This window comes from Crassostrea angulata, chromosome 6, assembly GCF_025612915.1.
Source record: "Crassostrea angulata isolate pt1a10 chromosome 6, ASM2561291v2, whole genome shotgun sequence".
NCBI lineage: Eukaryota > Metazoa > Mollusca > Bivalvia > Ostreida > Ostreidae > Magallana > Magallana angulata.
Genome location: NC_069116.1, coordinates 32,554,156 through 32,571,638, shown reverse-complemented (window position 1 = coordinate 32,571,638; position 17,483 = coordinate 32,554,156). Strand labels below are relative to the sequence as shown.

At 33.4% G+C, this 17,483-nt stretch overlaps 1 protein-coding gene and 1 long non-coding RNA gene across 2 annotated transcripts; one reads left to right on the top strand and one right to left on the bottom strand.

Annotated features, from left to right (window-relative positions):
- Positions 1–1,088: 1,088 nt before the first annotated feature.
- LOC128190052 (organic cation transporter protein-like) lies at positions 1,089–12,147 on the bottom strand. Its single transcript, XM_052861952.1, has 10 exons — positions 12,016–12,147; positions 10,721–11,076; positions 9,808–10,038; positions 4,878–5,074; positions 4,333–4,563; positions 4,000–4,134; positions 3,771–3,853; positions 3,486–3,609; positions 3,020–3,092; positions 1,089–2,723 (listed from the first exon to the last, which is right to left on the bottom strand). The coding sequence occupies exons 2-10, from the start codon at positions 11,063–11,065 to the stop codon at positions 2,517–2,519; spliced, it is 1,626 nt and encodes a 541-aa protein (XP_052717912.1). The 5' UTR covers positions 11,066–11,076; positions 12,016–12,147; the 3' UTR covers positions 1,089–2,516.
- Positions 12,148–14,108: 1,961 nt separating this feature from the next.
- Positions 14,109–15,935, top strand: LOC128190053 (uncharacterized). The gene is made up of 3 exons (XR_008244316.1): positions 14,109–14,195; positions 14,296–14,501; positions 15,813–15,935. It is a non-coding gene; the product is annotated as an uncharacterized LOC128190053 (long non-coding RNA).
- The last annotated feature ends 1,548 nt before the right edge of the window (positions 15,936–17,483 follow it).

The following is a 17,483-nucleotide window of genomic DNA, read 5'->3' as shown; positions in this document are numbered from 1 at the left end:
TTTGAAAAAAAATAAATATTGTTTTGCATCCGTTAACCAGAATATTGGACAAAGTGTTAAGTTGACAATATTTTAGATAATGTTTGCTGGACAGACTTAGACTCCTTATGTCGTACCTTCATACCAAACTTGAAATACTGGACAACGTTAACGCAAGTCTAAGAAGTTTGATACATTACCCTGTGCCCCTATATAAACATGAATCTTAAACTGTTTCTGAACATTGGTTATAGGGACACTAGTCTTGTGTACCAAGTTTGAGCCTTGTGGTGAAGGGTCCGATTGATCCAGCTCAAAAGGGGTGGGGGATGGGGGGTTGAGGAAAAATTTGGTAATATGAAATGAGACCCCAAATATCTTCAGCACAAAGTCCATGTTTTCTAAATTTGATGTCTGCTACATTTCTTCAACAGTTTTTTGAAGCTTTATTGATGATCACAGATATGGACTTGTGACTTATTAAGTTATTCTATAATTAACAAAGACTTGTTTACAATTAAAAAAGAAATATATATTGCAAAAAGCAACCAATTCTAATCATTTGGTTGACGTCAACTTTACATCTGTTTACAATTCGTAAAATCCACAGTGTCCACACCGGTGCGTTACATAAACAAGATGTTTGTTAACATATTTAGCATACTTATAGTAAATTGTCTGCTTAACATCCTCTGTGGTATATTAAAGCTTATATAAACTCGTGACTTAATATTAAATTTGCCTATTATACAGAAGAACATGATAGTTTATGAAATAAATTATTACAAAAAAAACAACTTACAGTAAATTGTCTGTCACACATCCTCTGTGGTATTTCGTAGCTTTAATATCACAAATATAAACTTGTGAGACGTTAAATATTAAATTAGCTTATATAAGAAAAACATGATAGTTTATGATATGCCCATAATATTTGCAAAATGCAACCAATTTTATCATTTGGTTGATGTCAATTTTTAAATCAATGTACAAGCAAACATGCTTGTAAAAACTAGGAAAATATATCAATACAAACATTTCTTAAAGACAATTAATACATTGATGTAACCCCCCCCCCCCCCCAAAAAAAAAAATCAATTAAAAGAACCTTTCAATTTTTAAAGTTTATTTATTGGCACAAACAACATCAATCTATTTAAATGATGTTAGTGATAAAAAAAATATTTGTAACACTGTTTTTATTACATACTATAAAATAGCTCAGGCATGAAGTTTTTCAATGGCGAACATACATTAACTACCATACTGTGGTTTCATAATCAATATTTGGGGGCTTTGGAAAGTGGGAGTATCCTTTTTCATTTTTGTGGTACTTAATTTGACAGGTAATGTCCTGTTAAATTTAATTAAAATTTTTGTCACATATCTTTAAACTTTGTAAACATTTTATTTTCAAATTTTTTTTTTTTTGGTGCATTATCCTGAAATTAGAAAAAATCTCAGAAAAATTTTGTTTAATTAACGAAAGTAGATAATAAAACCACAGTATTTATGCAGAACCTTTAAAAACATGAATATTAGAGAGCAAGTAATAAAATATGCATTGATTTCACAATGGGCGACAACTTGCTGTCTTATCACAGGAGATGATAACATTAAGCTAACACTGACAATGAAATGATGTGATTCATTGAGGTTCCGCATCCAAGATGGCATATTGTATTGTGATGATGTTACAGCCATGCTTTCAATATTTGATGTTAACAAGGGAAGTAAAACAGTCAGTCCTTTTTTCTTTTTTGGTCTTAATTATAAGTAGTTTGTTGGCAAGATTCAAAGTCGATTAGACCGATTCTTGCAACAACATTTCAAGATGGTAAATTTCTGTACATGCCATGAGCTATCGATAACTTATTTTTGAAAATATTTTGGGTTTTTTTTATTACTTTTTTATTTCCCAGTTGGTAAACCATGGCTTTTTCATTGAAGTCTCTGAGGCATAGTTAGTTTGAATTATTTGACATATACCGTTATATTAATTGAGATGTGCTGAATTATATTACATACAGGAGTACATCGAAAAACCGTGGTTTACCAATGGTCAATAAACAAGACAATACAAATGTCTTGCTAAAAACAGCGCTACTCAACAAACTTGCAAAAATTCAATAAAACAAAAATGAGATTCCATATAAAATAATCACATCAAGTACAAGTAAACAAAAAAAAAAATGATTTATAGAAAAATACATGTTCATGTAAAATATATCTTGTAAGTAAATATATCAAATAAAACACATGGTTTACAGCACTATTTGGTGTAAGTTTAAACATAAATACCGTATTAAATAGCTTTGTTCAATTAATGTTACATCTTTTCATTATTTGAATTGAATATATTTGATCTTTACAACAACAAAAAATGATACACATCTTCTAATTAGGTGTAATTGATCAATAATACTTTGTTGGATTTTTGGATGCAAAAAAAAAGATTGGGGGGGGGATGTCTTGGTCTTACTTGTGGTGGGGGGGGGGGGGGGGGGCAATTGACTAACAATATTCACACTATCACATTAAAGCTGTTCTTCTTTCTGTACCATTAAATCCTCATTTTCCCCATCTTCACGAATGCTGTCTGTTCCATTTTTATCCTCCACTTCCTCTATTGTGTCTGGAAGCTTGGTTGCCATGGTTTCAGGCAAGAGCAACAGAAGAATACTTGCAACAAGGGTGATAACTCCAATGATGATCACAGAAATGGATTTGTGACTCAAGTCACCCTATTTTAAGGTGAATGGAAAAAAAAATTATGAAAAGAAGAAGAATGAAGATTTCTTGATGAACATGCAGGGTAGCTAAGGGATTAAGAGAAATGCTTAAAAGATGAATTTCAACAAAAAATTAATTTCATAGAATATACAGAGCAGATTAAAAGTGAAGTTGAAAGTTAAAATAAGCATAATTAATACATGTATCTTGTTTTGATTTTTATTCTTCTGACAACAATATAAACTGAGCATTTAAATTTAAAAATATATAATTGAATAACACAGTTTCATATTGCAGGGATTCTTACCAATGCAAGGATCTGAGGGGCTACAACTCCTCCAAGTCTGGCCCAGAATGCACAGCTGCCCATCCCAATGTTCCTGTCAATCAAGACACACAAAAAGTGGTAAAGAATAGGGAAGTAAGAACTTCATCATAATAACCAAATTTAAACTAGATGTGCTAGGCATACATGGTTAGCTGAGCCAATGTAAGAACAGTGCATTTATTATTGCAAATCTATGAAATACTGAAAGCATAAAAATAATTGCCTAAGAGAAATATTAAATATATGACAAAGATCAAAATTTACATTTGTTATCATGTGGTACTATGTTACACTATGAATAATGCATTTTGCTTTAATCAATATTCTTTAACTCCGCAAAATCAATTTTTAATAGTAATTCAATCGCTTTGTAACATAAGAATTGCTTTGTAAAAAAAAATCTTCATTTACATTTACAGGTATGAGTGGGAATGACACCACTTACCTAATGACTGTTGGATATAGCTCAGAAGTGTAAAGGAAGGTCAGACTAAATACTCCACTGGCTCCAAATTTTCCAATAATGGCACAAGCTATGACAATCTTCCCTCGCAGATTCTTGTCCTCCACTGTAAAATCAAATGTTTAGCTAAAGAAAATTTCCAAACTTTTAGCAACATGAAAAAAACCCCAAAAAAATGAAACGATAGTACAACAATAAATATATACCCGATATATATAATGATACTAGTATTAGTAAATGAGAAATAGGTACAATTGGTTGTCTTACAGATGAATGGAATTATGCCCGCAATGATACAAGCAACTCCTCCAATTACAAAGAACACCAGTAAAGGAATTCTTCTCTGGCACCTACAAGAATGAGGGAATATCCAAAATGTCAACAGAATCAAATCTTGCTTCCAAAACTCGTCGTAAAAAAATTCTATCCGAATACCAGTACACAGTAAGTAACCTAATGTCTTTCAGGTAAGAAAATTTAATAAACAGCAACATACTTTCTGACAATGAAGACCACTGCAATAAAGGCAACCATGTCCACCAGTGCACTGATGAAGAACGTCAGGTAACGGTTTCCCTTCAGACTGGTCATGTTCAGTAGCAGAGCATAGTAAGCCACAGCAACCGCAAACCTGAAAAATAAAGTTCAACAATTAAATAACCACCAAAATTATCTCATATTGCCCTTAAACAAACTTTTTAATAAATAGTTATAAATAACTGAAAGCACATGTATATAAAGCCTTCTTAATACATGTTTTTATGAACAATAATCTAAACTTGTAACTATAATCAACACAGGGCAAAAAGAGGTGTTTTTGTTAACCTACCACAAGTAGAAAAGAATTAGACTCCTCTTCCTCATTTCTCTGGTTTGTAGCAGATCAAAGAAAGAGAACTGTCTGGCTGCTTCCGTGGAGATCTTGTTGTGGGAATTAATGGCGTCCATTTGTTCTGTGGGGTAGGGAAGTCCATTGAACTTGGTGATCTTCTGAACCAGGGCCTTAGCAGGCTCCATCTTCTTCTGAAGAATCATCCATCTCAGAGACTCAGGAGTCAACCTGATAAAATTCAATCAGTCCAAGAGTTTGGTTTACAAATGATTACAATTTGTGTACATCTCCTTGCAACATACAGTAAAATACAGTTACAGCCAATACGCTTATAATGCATTCATGCTTACACTGAATTCAGCTTCATTTCTCCCTAATTTTAAATATCTATCATAAACTTACTGGATGTAATGAATTGCATTTAAATTTATTATGAATCATAATTGTTTATCCTTGTTACTTCACTATAGGTGTGTTTTACTGTATTTTAAAGTTAAATCAGTGCTTTGTTATTTGTTACTTGTAAACAATCAGATCCTCACCAGATGTATGCTATAGCCAGTATGCTAGGTAAGGAAATAGCTAGCTGCATGTATCTCCAGTTCTGTAACAAGTAAGCAATGGGAGCCACCAGTAGCACCGCAATCCCCCAGAATACCTCTAACATCGCCCCGGCAACGCCACGGTAACGGGGCAGAAACATCTCCATCACCAGGACATAGCTGGTGGTCTGAAGTCCCTAAACAGATAAACAGACACCATTAAGGAAGCTCAGAATCATGAATACATGTAGGTAGTAAAATTTGAACTGTTTTAATGAGACAAGAGACTTTTGGTATTTTGTGATAAATATTAATTCAATGACAGCCTATGTATTTCACTGTTGGCTGTTTGGTTATCAACAACAGTTGTCCAACTTATGAATACTGAAGCTACATAACCAGTGCATATCTCACTTACATGTACGTGTACTTTTTATTAACAATCGTCAATAAGTGTGCTGCATTAAAATCTTGGGACAGACTATAAGTTATATCACAACAAAAGTCCATGAATTTGCTATAAAAGCCTTTTAACCATTTTGGCTTAGGATAGATGGACTAAGGTGTTACATACAATATGTACCAAATTTTAAACAGGAGTTCAGAAAACTTGTGAACAAATTCTTCTTAAGTATTTCTTTTATACGGGTAGATTACAGTGAGGCATCTAGTAATCCAAACACTAATAATCCAGATACATTTGGATAGACAAATTTCAAAATGGCATAAAAATTTCTTATCATTGATGATTTATTAAAGTAGTGATTTGGCTGGGAATACAAGGGCTTTGGATTAAGGATGTTCCACTGAATAAATATTTGTAATGGTTAAAGGAGTCATGGGCCACAAGAGGAAGACTCTACTATTTTATTAAATCTAAATTTATGGAAAACCTTGAAAAGATTTTATTCATTTCCTTAAATTGCCTCTTTTTTATTACTGGTAAATTAAACAAACTCTTAAAATTTAACTTTCTTTATTGGAATCAAATAAATATATCTTAATGAACTGCAGAAAAATATACATTGAACTTTAAATGACTTTTGAATTATACATATATATACCATATGTATGCTAAGTTTTCTAAAACTTGGTCATCAAATCACTTAATTAATGATTGCATACCAGCAAAGGAATTTTAATATACTCTGCATGACTTGTAAAGTTTATATACAAAATGATAAATGGGTTAACTTTGTTTTGGTGTCTATATATACTGTAGTTGGCATACATAGCTTGAGACAAAATTTTAAACATGTATTTGAAAGTCTGCCTAAATTTTTTTTAAGTTACCCTATTTAAAGCCAAGTTTGACCTGCAAAATATTTTGGGCTTTTTTCCAAACTGGGCACTAATTGAAAGCAGTCTTTTAATTTTATAAAGACATATCGAAGGATATATTATAATATTTAATAATATTATTTACGAAGCTCACAATGTCTGCATTATAATTCTATAACAGGTCCTTGGAATAAAGGTTTAATCCAACATTTGTACAAAAGATTTACCAGTAGGGACAAGATTCAGAATAATTATTGCTTTCACCATTGTAACACTGACAGTGCAGGCCTCAGTCATTCCTCAGACTTAATTGTCACAATGACATACGTCATCTCCTATTTCATTTCCCAAAAGATCTTGCATCAAGAAAAATTCTTGGAAAGGTATAATCATGTAATGTTTGAATGACATTAATTATGTGGATAAAAATTTCTACACTTGGAGACTTAAGTAAGGCAAATTATGTTACCAACCCCTGTGAGCTTTTTTATATGTTACCAACCCCTATCCAAAGTGAATCCATCTGCAGTTCTGTACTTAGTACACTATATGATGGTGTCAGCAGTAAATAACCTTTCCCGCTATGACTGACACTGTACCAGATGTCATTATAGTACTCCCACACCGTTATATACTCAAAATAATCTTTCAATCTTGCATCATGCAGCTGCATAAACAAAAAATAATTTCAGGGTTAAATAGGATATAATAAAAGTATAGAGCACTACATCCTTTGGATACTACCGTATAATCCCCCCCCCCCCCCCCCCCCCCCCCAAACAAAAAACAAAAAACAAAAAACCAAACAAACAAATGAAACAAAACAAAACAAAACGGAAACAAAAAAACCCTCTTTCTACCTCTAAAACAACCTTAACATATCATGCATAAAATGATGCAAAATCAAAGTGGAGGAGGGGGAGATATGTTGGGGGGGTGGGGGGGGGAGGTTAGAAGTTTAAGAATGTGTGTGTGGGTGGGGGGTGTATTATAATGTTTTTCAAGCAGATAAATTATGATAATGAAGAAAAGGTTATAGTATATATCAGTATATCTGCAATTCTTATTTCAGAGCAAAAACATGAGATGTTTAAAAATAGCAAGATTGCAAAATCAAACCAAACACAATGTATTGAAAAATCAGGCCAGTTCTTAATTTCTAATCCTTAATAAAAGTACATGCACACCATGTACCTTATTGACAATAACAGCTTTCTATTTTAAGGAGGTAAAACATTTAAAAGCTAAACCCAATGAATACATAATCCTGATTAACTTTTTTTGAACTGCACATTATAAGTGTTCAGTTTAACTTAAGGTTTCTCCACCCTCGATGTTTTTATGGTTTAATCTGTGTAATTTTTGTTTAAGTTTGATGATTAATATTCAAACAATCAAATTAAAGTTAAATATTGGTATGTTGCAAATATTTTGTTCATGCTGTAGGAGCTAACACAAGTACACTATCAGGACAGTTAAAGCAACGACTGCTCTCTTATCAAACATCACATTTATTTTAACTAATTTCGATATAATAAAGCAATTTTTAAAAGAAATTAATCGCAATCCTTTATTTTAAGTATTTTAACATTTTAAGGCCATTTAAAATTGCCAGTATGAAAGCTATCACATTTACAGTGCATTTTGATACGATTTTTCAACCATGAATAAGTACAGTTTAGCAACATAAAACGTCTATAACTTTTGAAATAATGATTCAAACTCACTAAAAATTGGTACATTTGTAATTCATTATATATCCTATCGAAATCTGCAAAGAAATGTTTACCTTGCCAGGTAAAAAATTATGAATTGTGGTCTCTGTCAAGTTTGCCTATATACGGTTTTATCAGTTTTTCATTGAATTCAGCGATTTCAACTCAAACTACTCTCTATGAATTGTTAAACATTGGTGTCATTTCACTTTACATAGCTTTAAATGTGTTAAACACAAGTATAAATCAAGAAATATTGGCAAAACTATGCACCACATAACACTATTATTATAACCGATAACGGTAAAATATTTCGGATTGCTCACAATGACGTCACACGACAATCGAAAGACCTTAAGTTCCGCTCAAATACATAATCAACTCTTTATACATGTTTTGTATGTGTTTTCACAATATTATGGTTGTAGTTTTAAAATAAAGTAGACAAAAATGATGTCTTGTGAACATAATTATTCATTAAATCAGGTCAGGCTTTCAAGATTGTTTTTCTAAAAACACATTATCATATAAGGCTCCCAAAGTTAATTCTATGTTTAATGTAACCTTTGCAGGCAGATTTAGGAAAAACTGTGTTTTAAAAAAAAAAAAAATTTTGATTTGATTTTTTTCCAATTTGATTTTACTAAAATACTGCAATCTGTAAAAATTTGAAATGTTTACAGCACATAGTGAACTATAAGTATTATAGATACTCAATAGGAGTCTCAGGAAAGAACATTTACCATATTATTAAAGATCATTATTAAAGAGGTAGCTTGAATACTCGCTGTATTTGTAATTATGTAAAATTGGATATCATTTGTTTTGATTTAATTTTATCACCCTCCCTTGGAATAAAGTTTGGGTGGCCTTCACCACATAAATATATTTTGTATATTTTATATATGACATTTTTTGATAAACAATGTTACAATAACATCTAGCTGTCATCAAAAGTCAAGGACATACTAGCACTGTGGTTTTAGCATTATCTGTAATGTTGAGCAACAAATTTCATGGATTTCTTTGTTGCATGAGCAGATCCACATTAAAATCAATTTTAAGAAAGATGGCAACAATTTGCATTTGTAGAATAATTGTTCATGAGTTTTTCACTAAACCAACACAAAATCAATGCCAACTATACTCTGTCCCAGGATTATAATCCTTGATTCACATGGAAATGACTTGATATTTACAAATACCTCAGTTTTCATTCAAAAGTATAAACAATTTCAAATATGTCTTTGTTAAAATGCCCCCTTCAGCATATCAGGCTTCAATACACAGTTAAAAAATGTGAAGTCTACAGGGATTTTGTATTAGAACAAACCCAGATGATAAAATTGGAAAATTGTGTGAGGTATTCCAAGTGACTTTGGAATGGAGAAAAGATGTTGACATGCCCCATTATAAATCTCCATAAGAAAAATGTTTTCTTTCCTATGAATTTTTCCGAGTGAAAAATGATAATGTATCAATGAAGATATCTTGGAAATTTTCCCTTTCATGGATTAAAATTTTGGTTTGTGTATTTTTATCAAAAATTGGCCACATGTGCCGCATCAATATTTTGGGACAGACTACAATATTATTGAACTCACAGTGCCACATTTGTATAGCATTTTCAAAAACCCACAGACAGTCTCCTAAGGAATACATATACGCGAGAGTGGCCGAGTTGTGGAAACAGTTCTGTAGTTTTAATGTTTTAAATCATCCATTTATTATGTGATGTCCCAACAATTAACGTCCACCTCAGTCATATTTAATGGCACCCATGCAGTTTTTTACTTTTATACATTATATTTACTGGTAAAACAAGTGTGTTTAATTATTGCTGACCATCCATTAACCAAAATATTTTCGGTTTATTTTTTAAACTATTCACACCCCTGAAATTAATTCATAACAGAATCACATGGTACACTTACCTGTAGAAACATTCCCATGAAAAATCTGAGAGCCACATACAAGTAGTAGTTGTTGGAGAAAGCGGTGCCCAGTCCGATCAGTATGGGGGTGTAGAGGGTCACCAGCATCACTGGTTTACGCCCATACTTGTCGGCCAGGTAACCGAACAGCAAACCACCCACCATGACGCCACAGAAGTAAATGGTGGCAGCCAGTTTGGAGAGGTACTTGGATTCACAGACTAGACTCCACTGAAAGGATACATTTTTTGATAGTTTTTAAAAGAAGTACTGTATACAGGGAAATATTCGTCCCCGTTTTATTTTTGCCCCAAGCGCCCTCGTTGTCAGCGGGCAAATTTAAGACTGGGCGAATTTCAATGTTCCAAGTTATACACAAGCAATGTCTGGGCAAATTTAAGACGAGGTGAAACTGTTTGCAAGTGTAGAAGGGTGAAAATAACACGGGGTGAAAATAACCCTGTATGTACAGTATTTCAAAAACTAGGTTATGTGTGAGGAGGAGGGGAAGTAACCGATGCAACTACACTCTATTTTATTTCATCAAACTTTAAAATCTGTTTTAAAAACATTAACTAAGGTATGCAGTAAGATGCTTCCCCGTTAAATTCATTAGATACCAGTACCCAGGGCTATAAAACTAAGTACCTGTACATAGGACTAACCCATTTTTCATCTTTATAGTAAAGGAAATAACTGTATAAAGGTGAGACTTGAATAATGCTACAGGCAGAGTTTTTTTTAGAAAGTTCCTCACTGTTAACAACTTAACATAGAGCCCAGTAAATGTGTCAAGTAAAAAAAAATATTTTCTTAAAAAGTTTACGCAACATATTTACACTGATAACAAATTGAACCATGCAATTTAAATCGTACAAAAAGCTCCCTTTCAAAAACAAAAATAGACTTGTACCTCTGAAACAATAGTAGCCTCCCTTTCCTCTGTATAAAATTCCCAGTGGCTATTTGGATCATTGGCACAGGTCACAGTTTTATTAATTCCACCACTCAAAAAATAAGTACTGGAACAAGCATCTAATCTGGGCGCCAAGGAGCCGTTTACTGCGCTACCATTCCTACCACTTTGGCCATATATATCAGAAACACACGAATGTTTGGGAGAATAACCAAAGAAGCCCATGATCACTATGTTGAAAACCAATGGGAAATAGTTGCATGCCAGTAGGAAAAATATTCCCAGCTGGTATTTCCCTGGCTTTCCCAGTGTCTCCAAGAGTGTGTCTAGCTGGAACTTCATAGTGGAAATAACTGAAAGAAAAAGGAACCGTTTCACGATAATGACATCACATAGAGATACATGTACCAGCATGTGTATTTGATTTATATCTAAGAATTTTCTACTGGGGTTTCAGCTAGATACCTTTATGCAGATACCTACGATTGATTTTTTTTCATGTTTCAATTATACATGTATTAAAACCTGTAAATCAATATTTTTTTTTATTTTTCTAACTACGTAAATATTTGTTGTTTAAAGTCATGCATTAATCTAACCAAACATTAAGGGTTCCAGATTATTTTAACATCCGAACCTTAATCTGTTAAAAGGTCAAAACCAATTTAAGCTTTATCAAAGAAACATTGACGTATTTTAAATATATATAAAATTATAAATTTAAATATATATTGTAGACCACAGTCCCTTCTATTCGCATATATCAACTTGCATGTTTTTTAGAGCATGTATTTAAATAGCTCCATAAAAAAATGTTCTTTTATTAATGTTAAATGAACCAAACCTCCTCTGACGTAACCATATGTAATTATAGTTCCTTTATTATTTATAAATGGTTTGTATTTCACTTTATAGTTGATCTGGTTAGATCTAGATATTTTCCCAATTGCATTGAATTTGGACATTGCAAGATCGCAGACAGCATTATAAGTTCATAAGGGAAAGAGAAAGCGAAAGTAGAGCATCTAAGAACTTGGTAAATGCGCCGAAGTGATTTTAATTTCCGCACCAATTTCGCCACGTTCTTTTAACCTTGTCGGATGTAAGGAGACAGAATCGATTTACTCAAATTGATAAACACTTATAAATGATGTCTCGTTTAATTAAATCAATATTGCTATGGTCACTGATTATTAAAGGCAATGTGGGACAATCACCTTCTACAAACCCGGCCGGTTGAGTGATGTTTAAAATGAAATCAATGAGTTTTATATAGTTTTTTACAAACTTACCGGTTGATATACTCCCAATCGGTCAAGAATAAAACACAGGATACTAATCACCCTCCAGTCACCCTCAGAAACTGTGTGCGTGAACCTCCGTGTCGCGCGAGAGACTGACGACCTTTCCTTCGATTAGCTATTTTTACAAGTTGAGAAATTACCTTCCTCTATTTTTAGCCGAAAGACGTAATGCATAGAATTGCAAGTCTATAGTTTGAAGTCTACACTTTCATTGCCTGAAATTACTATAGAGTATTTGAATACATTTTACCCCTAAGAGAAGAGGATTTAGCTCTATGGTCTTTCTTCACATTTTCATTTATTTTAGAAATATACGAATTTACGCCAAATGAATTATAGGCCTAATGAAAAAATAAGTAGGACTTCACAACCGGTCTCAAAGTAACTGTGCATAAAATCACAGGCTCAGAATTTCTATCAATAATCAGTAGAGAGAGATACAGTATGTATATATACCCTATCTATGTATATATTTACATCTATCGAGTATTATTTCCTCTATTTCTTACGAAAAATTATTGTTTACCCAATGTAGCTCTCTATATAGAAACAGCCAGACTGAAATCTACACGCATTTATCGATTGGTCGAAATCTACAGCGGCTGACATCGACAAGTAACTGACAGGACTGAAATTGACACGCTCTGTTTATCGATTGGTCGAATCCAACAGTGACCTAAGAAAAATCACGGACTGCACGAAATAATCATGATGATGTCAGACTCAATAGTCTCACAGGAGACGAGTTTGCTGTTTCTTTTAGCTATAACGAACTCATGTACATTAACAGTAATTAAGTGAATTTTACTAACTTTTCATAATCAATTTATTCATTACTTAAAAGAAAGATGTTAAAATAAACAATAAAATGCTTTCTTTAATGATTCATGCGGGTTATGCAGGTAGCGATCCTTGCAGAAAAAAATTACATAACCCGCTATAAAACTCTTTTGCTTGTCTAGATTTTTGATAAGACTACCCCCCACCCCCCCCCCACCCCCACCCCCCCCCCCTCACTTTCAATTTGCGTCCGACGCCACTGAAAACGCCAGGTGTATATATATGTATAGTCTATAGATAGATATTTATAGATATTTCTCTCTCCTCCCATACAGATAGAAATTCAGAGGCCTGTGTTAAAATTGAAAAAGATTTGATTTTTAAAGATGTCGAATAAATATTGCTCCTATGTGAGGATATTTTAAAGAAAAAGTAAAGGGTAGTCAAAGAGATAACATAATTTACTTTTAAGGTAAAATACAAAGAGGGTATTGCTCTAGGGTAAGGAGAAATAGTTCAAAGCTTTCAGGTCAAGACATATTGCTCCATGGTAAAAAATAATCCGTCGCATGGCTCTAATGAGATATCGCTCTAAAGTTACGATACACTATGAGATATACATAGAGATTACTTTCAAGTAAAGAGATATCAAAAATATCTATACTTAAAATTTAGAACCATTTTAACAAGAGCTTGGACTTGGTGTGTCAAACGGCAATATGACGTAGGCCTGTCAATTTCATTGTAGGCCACTCAGCAATGGCTCTTTGAAACCAGTTTGTCTTTGAGCTAAGACTCCAGCGTCATTTTTAACTTGTTTGACGCAAGAAATATATAGTTACGTCCTACTGAAAGTTCAAGGTCTTGTTAAAATGGGTGATGGATATTGTGAACTGTAGCTCTACGCTCTGTCAACCCAAATTTGCCGTAGAGCTACAGTTCTGCGGCTATCTGAGAGACATGGTCGCAAAACACGGTCAATATGTACGATCCTCTCCGGTAAGAGAGAACTATGCGAACTCCGGACCTTGTTTGAAACGATGATGCCGAGACTGAGAGAATATAGGCATCATTCTAGGGTGAAGAGGTAGCGCTGTAAAGTAAAACTATAGAGACATTACTTTATACAAGTATGGAAATGTAAAAAAAAAAAAAAGGAGAAAGACGATTTTAGGGGTTTTTTCGGGATTTTGCATTCCCCTAACCCTTGGATATAATTTATGACGTCATAATCGGTTTAAAAGCATAGTGACGTCAGTTTATTGTTCCATTTGTGACGCTATCATATTTTCCAAATAAATCTGTGAACAGCACTATGATTGTGGCGAGTCATTTAGTGTTTTTGACTGTGAAGTGGGCGTACAACCGTTTAACGGAAAGGTTCACGGGTAAGTCACCTCATATTCTAAAACTTGTCATGATAATTTTGATGTTTTCGACCCCTTTCCTGTTTCTATTTTCTCATTATCGTAAAATGAAATTATTCAGGCCCTGCACCACCAAGCAGGCAGCACCAACCTCCCTCTCCCCCTCCCCCACCAGCACCTGCACCTGCACAAAGATTTATCATAAATCCCCATGACGCTGGTAGTTCCGTAGATCCTCCAAATTTTCACCCTCAGCCCAGGGCCCGACGACCATGTTTGCGAGGGGGCTAATGCAGAAGTCAGAGTTTGAAAAGGCCATGGCTATAGGTACAAGTATACTGATTAAAGATTGTTAACGCTTTTATACCTTAAGTCGGAGTGACATTTACTGAATACAATTATCAGTGACAATGAGACTACGCGGGTAGGTTAAGGCAACTTTTAGTTTAATGACCGTCAAAATTATGATCTATTTGAAAACTGTTTATTTTTATGAAAACAGTGTGTTATATTAATACCAAGTGAACGTGTTCACCAAGATATTATTTTTCTACTTCGGAATCGACTCGATCTTTGAAGCTGCCGTGCCATGGTATCACGTGACAGTTATAAATAGATCAATTTTTTACCTTAACAAAAAATCATAAAGTGTAACACTACCCCGAAGTTCATTTGTCTGTTTGTTACAATAATTCGATCGGCAATTAGTTCAGGTTTATTAGTATTACTGCTAGAATCCTATTGTTAATCGCATAAAATAAATATTGTAAATATTTATCGGAAACCCTCTCAACTTCTATAATTTCATTGAAAATATTACGTATATTTCATTTAAAACAACAATTCACAGGATTCTAGCAGCACTTTTCAAGTAGGTTAGGACATACACCGTTGATATTTAACAAAGTCATCTTTCATAATATCCGGGGTAGTGTTACACTTTTGCCTTTTTCTGTACACACTGACAGAGGAAAGGCTGGTCAAGCCATATAAATGTCGATCTGCTTACCTTATAACACTCGCTGATTAAACAAAATATCCATGCCTGTATTATCCTGATTATATCCTAACTGACACTCATCTAAATCTTAGGTATCTGTATTAAATAAGTCTTATTTCGGCATTGTTTACACTGCATTCCGATGATTTGTCTCCCGACATGATCTTCTCTATTAAACATGCTTGTGACGTCATCAATGATAATTATACGTAATAGAGAAAAATCAAAGATATATTCAGTTAGAAGAGTTTTTAGTGATATTTTATGTCTGTAGTTTTTATAATTTAAACCAGAGATAAAGTTAAAATCGACATGTTTCTGAGTAAAATATGACATCATGCTGCTTATTGTGACGTCATATCGATCAGAGGAATTTGATCGCTGTTAGTTGCCTTATCATACCCGCGTACTGGACTCATTTTATGCATACCTTTTATAGAAATTCCGTGTTCAGATGTATGATAATGTATTATTTCATTGTGAATTTTAAAGACTTTCCGCAAAAAGTAGTCTTTTATACTCTTCCTAATAATCCAAATGCATGTTAATTTTGTATGGGTATAGAAAATATCTTTATTATCTTGTTTACAATAAACATTCTAATCTTTTCTTCTTCTTTTTTCTTTTTTGAAATTCAGATCTTCAACGCAATGACGATACAAATGGGCCTTTGTACCATGTATGGAATTTATATTTAATGTACTTACTTAAATATATACCGAAGAAAGGCTTCAAGACTACATACATGTACCACTTCATATTAATTAGCAAAATAGATCTTTAATATATATTGAGTGAATGTCGTCTTCTTAACATAAGAATATTATTGTGTTTACATTGTTTGTGCGAAGTTATACAATGTATCTGTAAAACTTATAAAAGATACTACCAGAAACTTAGAATAAGATTTTAGAGTTCTACATGATATATTTTTCATTATGCGACTGAATTCTAGATATGTTGTAAATACAATTTGTAGATTTCGCCGAAAAATAAACATTGATTTCAAACACAGCACACTTTTTTTGTTTCCATGCATGATTTTAGAAGGGTAACATAATCAGAGGACTGAAAGTACTGAAAGCCGTGCTGTTTTGATGCGTAATTGTACATATTTGTAAATGTCTGATTTAAAAGTTATACAAAGACAATAGAAAAGGTTGAAAAAATGCATGTAAATTAGTTTGAAATGAAATTATAAAAATATTCAAACAGCTTTCAGAACGAGAACTATTTTATTGATTTTGTTTACAATTTCAAATGATAAATCATTTTCGAGACTTGGTTGTAATCAACGCCGTTGAAAGAAACGCATTCTGTGCTTAATCATCAGGTCTTCTTAGGACAATCTTTCTTCAATTACTTTTTACATGTTTTCTTAGGACAACCTTTCTTCAGTTATTTTGTACGTGGCTATTGATAGCCAAATATTTGGCTGCAGATTGATATACGGGCATTACATTTGGACTCCCCCGAAAAAGTTCGCCGTATTATATTAACCCCACTACATATTGTTAACGTGCTGTACCATTTGTTCAGTACATTTCTTAATACTTCAAGCTTTGTAGCTTATTATAGTGTCTTCCATATGAACATTCATCATATTGATTACAGAAGTAGGTGTTTAACAGCTGGAGGACAAGCAGCACCAAGCACCCTCCCTCCCCCACCCCCGCCAGCGCCCGCAAAAAAAAAATATCATAAATTCTCATGACGCGGGTATAGTTCTCTGGATTCCCAAAATGTTCCCCCTAAAACAAGATCCTGACGACCATGTTTGCACCGCGATTAATGCGGAAGCCAGGATTTTGAAAGACCATTATAGCTATACGTATAGGATTACTAATGCTTTACATTAAGTTATAATTACTGTGGAAAAGAAGGGTTGCAGTACATTCTTTATTTTTTTCCCTATATGTTACCATGGCGCCACATGCTATAGTTGTTCAAATTTAACACTGTAGATTACTGGGAAAGTTAAAGCATGATTAAGATATTAACAAGTTGCTGTCCTTTAAAAAAAGGACTACAATACGTGGACCATTTGCATGTGTTTCCAACGAAAACGTGAAAGCCTTAAAGGGTACCTGCAGTGCCGGTCAATTTTTGATATAATGGAGATCTATGTGTAAAAACATCATCCTGAAAATTTTACAGCGATCGCATCAGTAGTTATCGAGATATTTGGGGAAACCCCGATTTCACACCTGAACGAGTTTTGAATCAAGCCGATTTGGCGCGAGATGAACTGTGACGTCACGGGGTCAACGCCGCTGCATGAGAAACAGGAATATCGTATGAAAACTGTT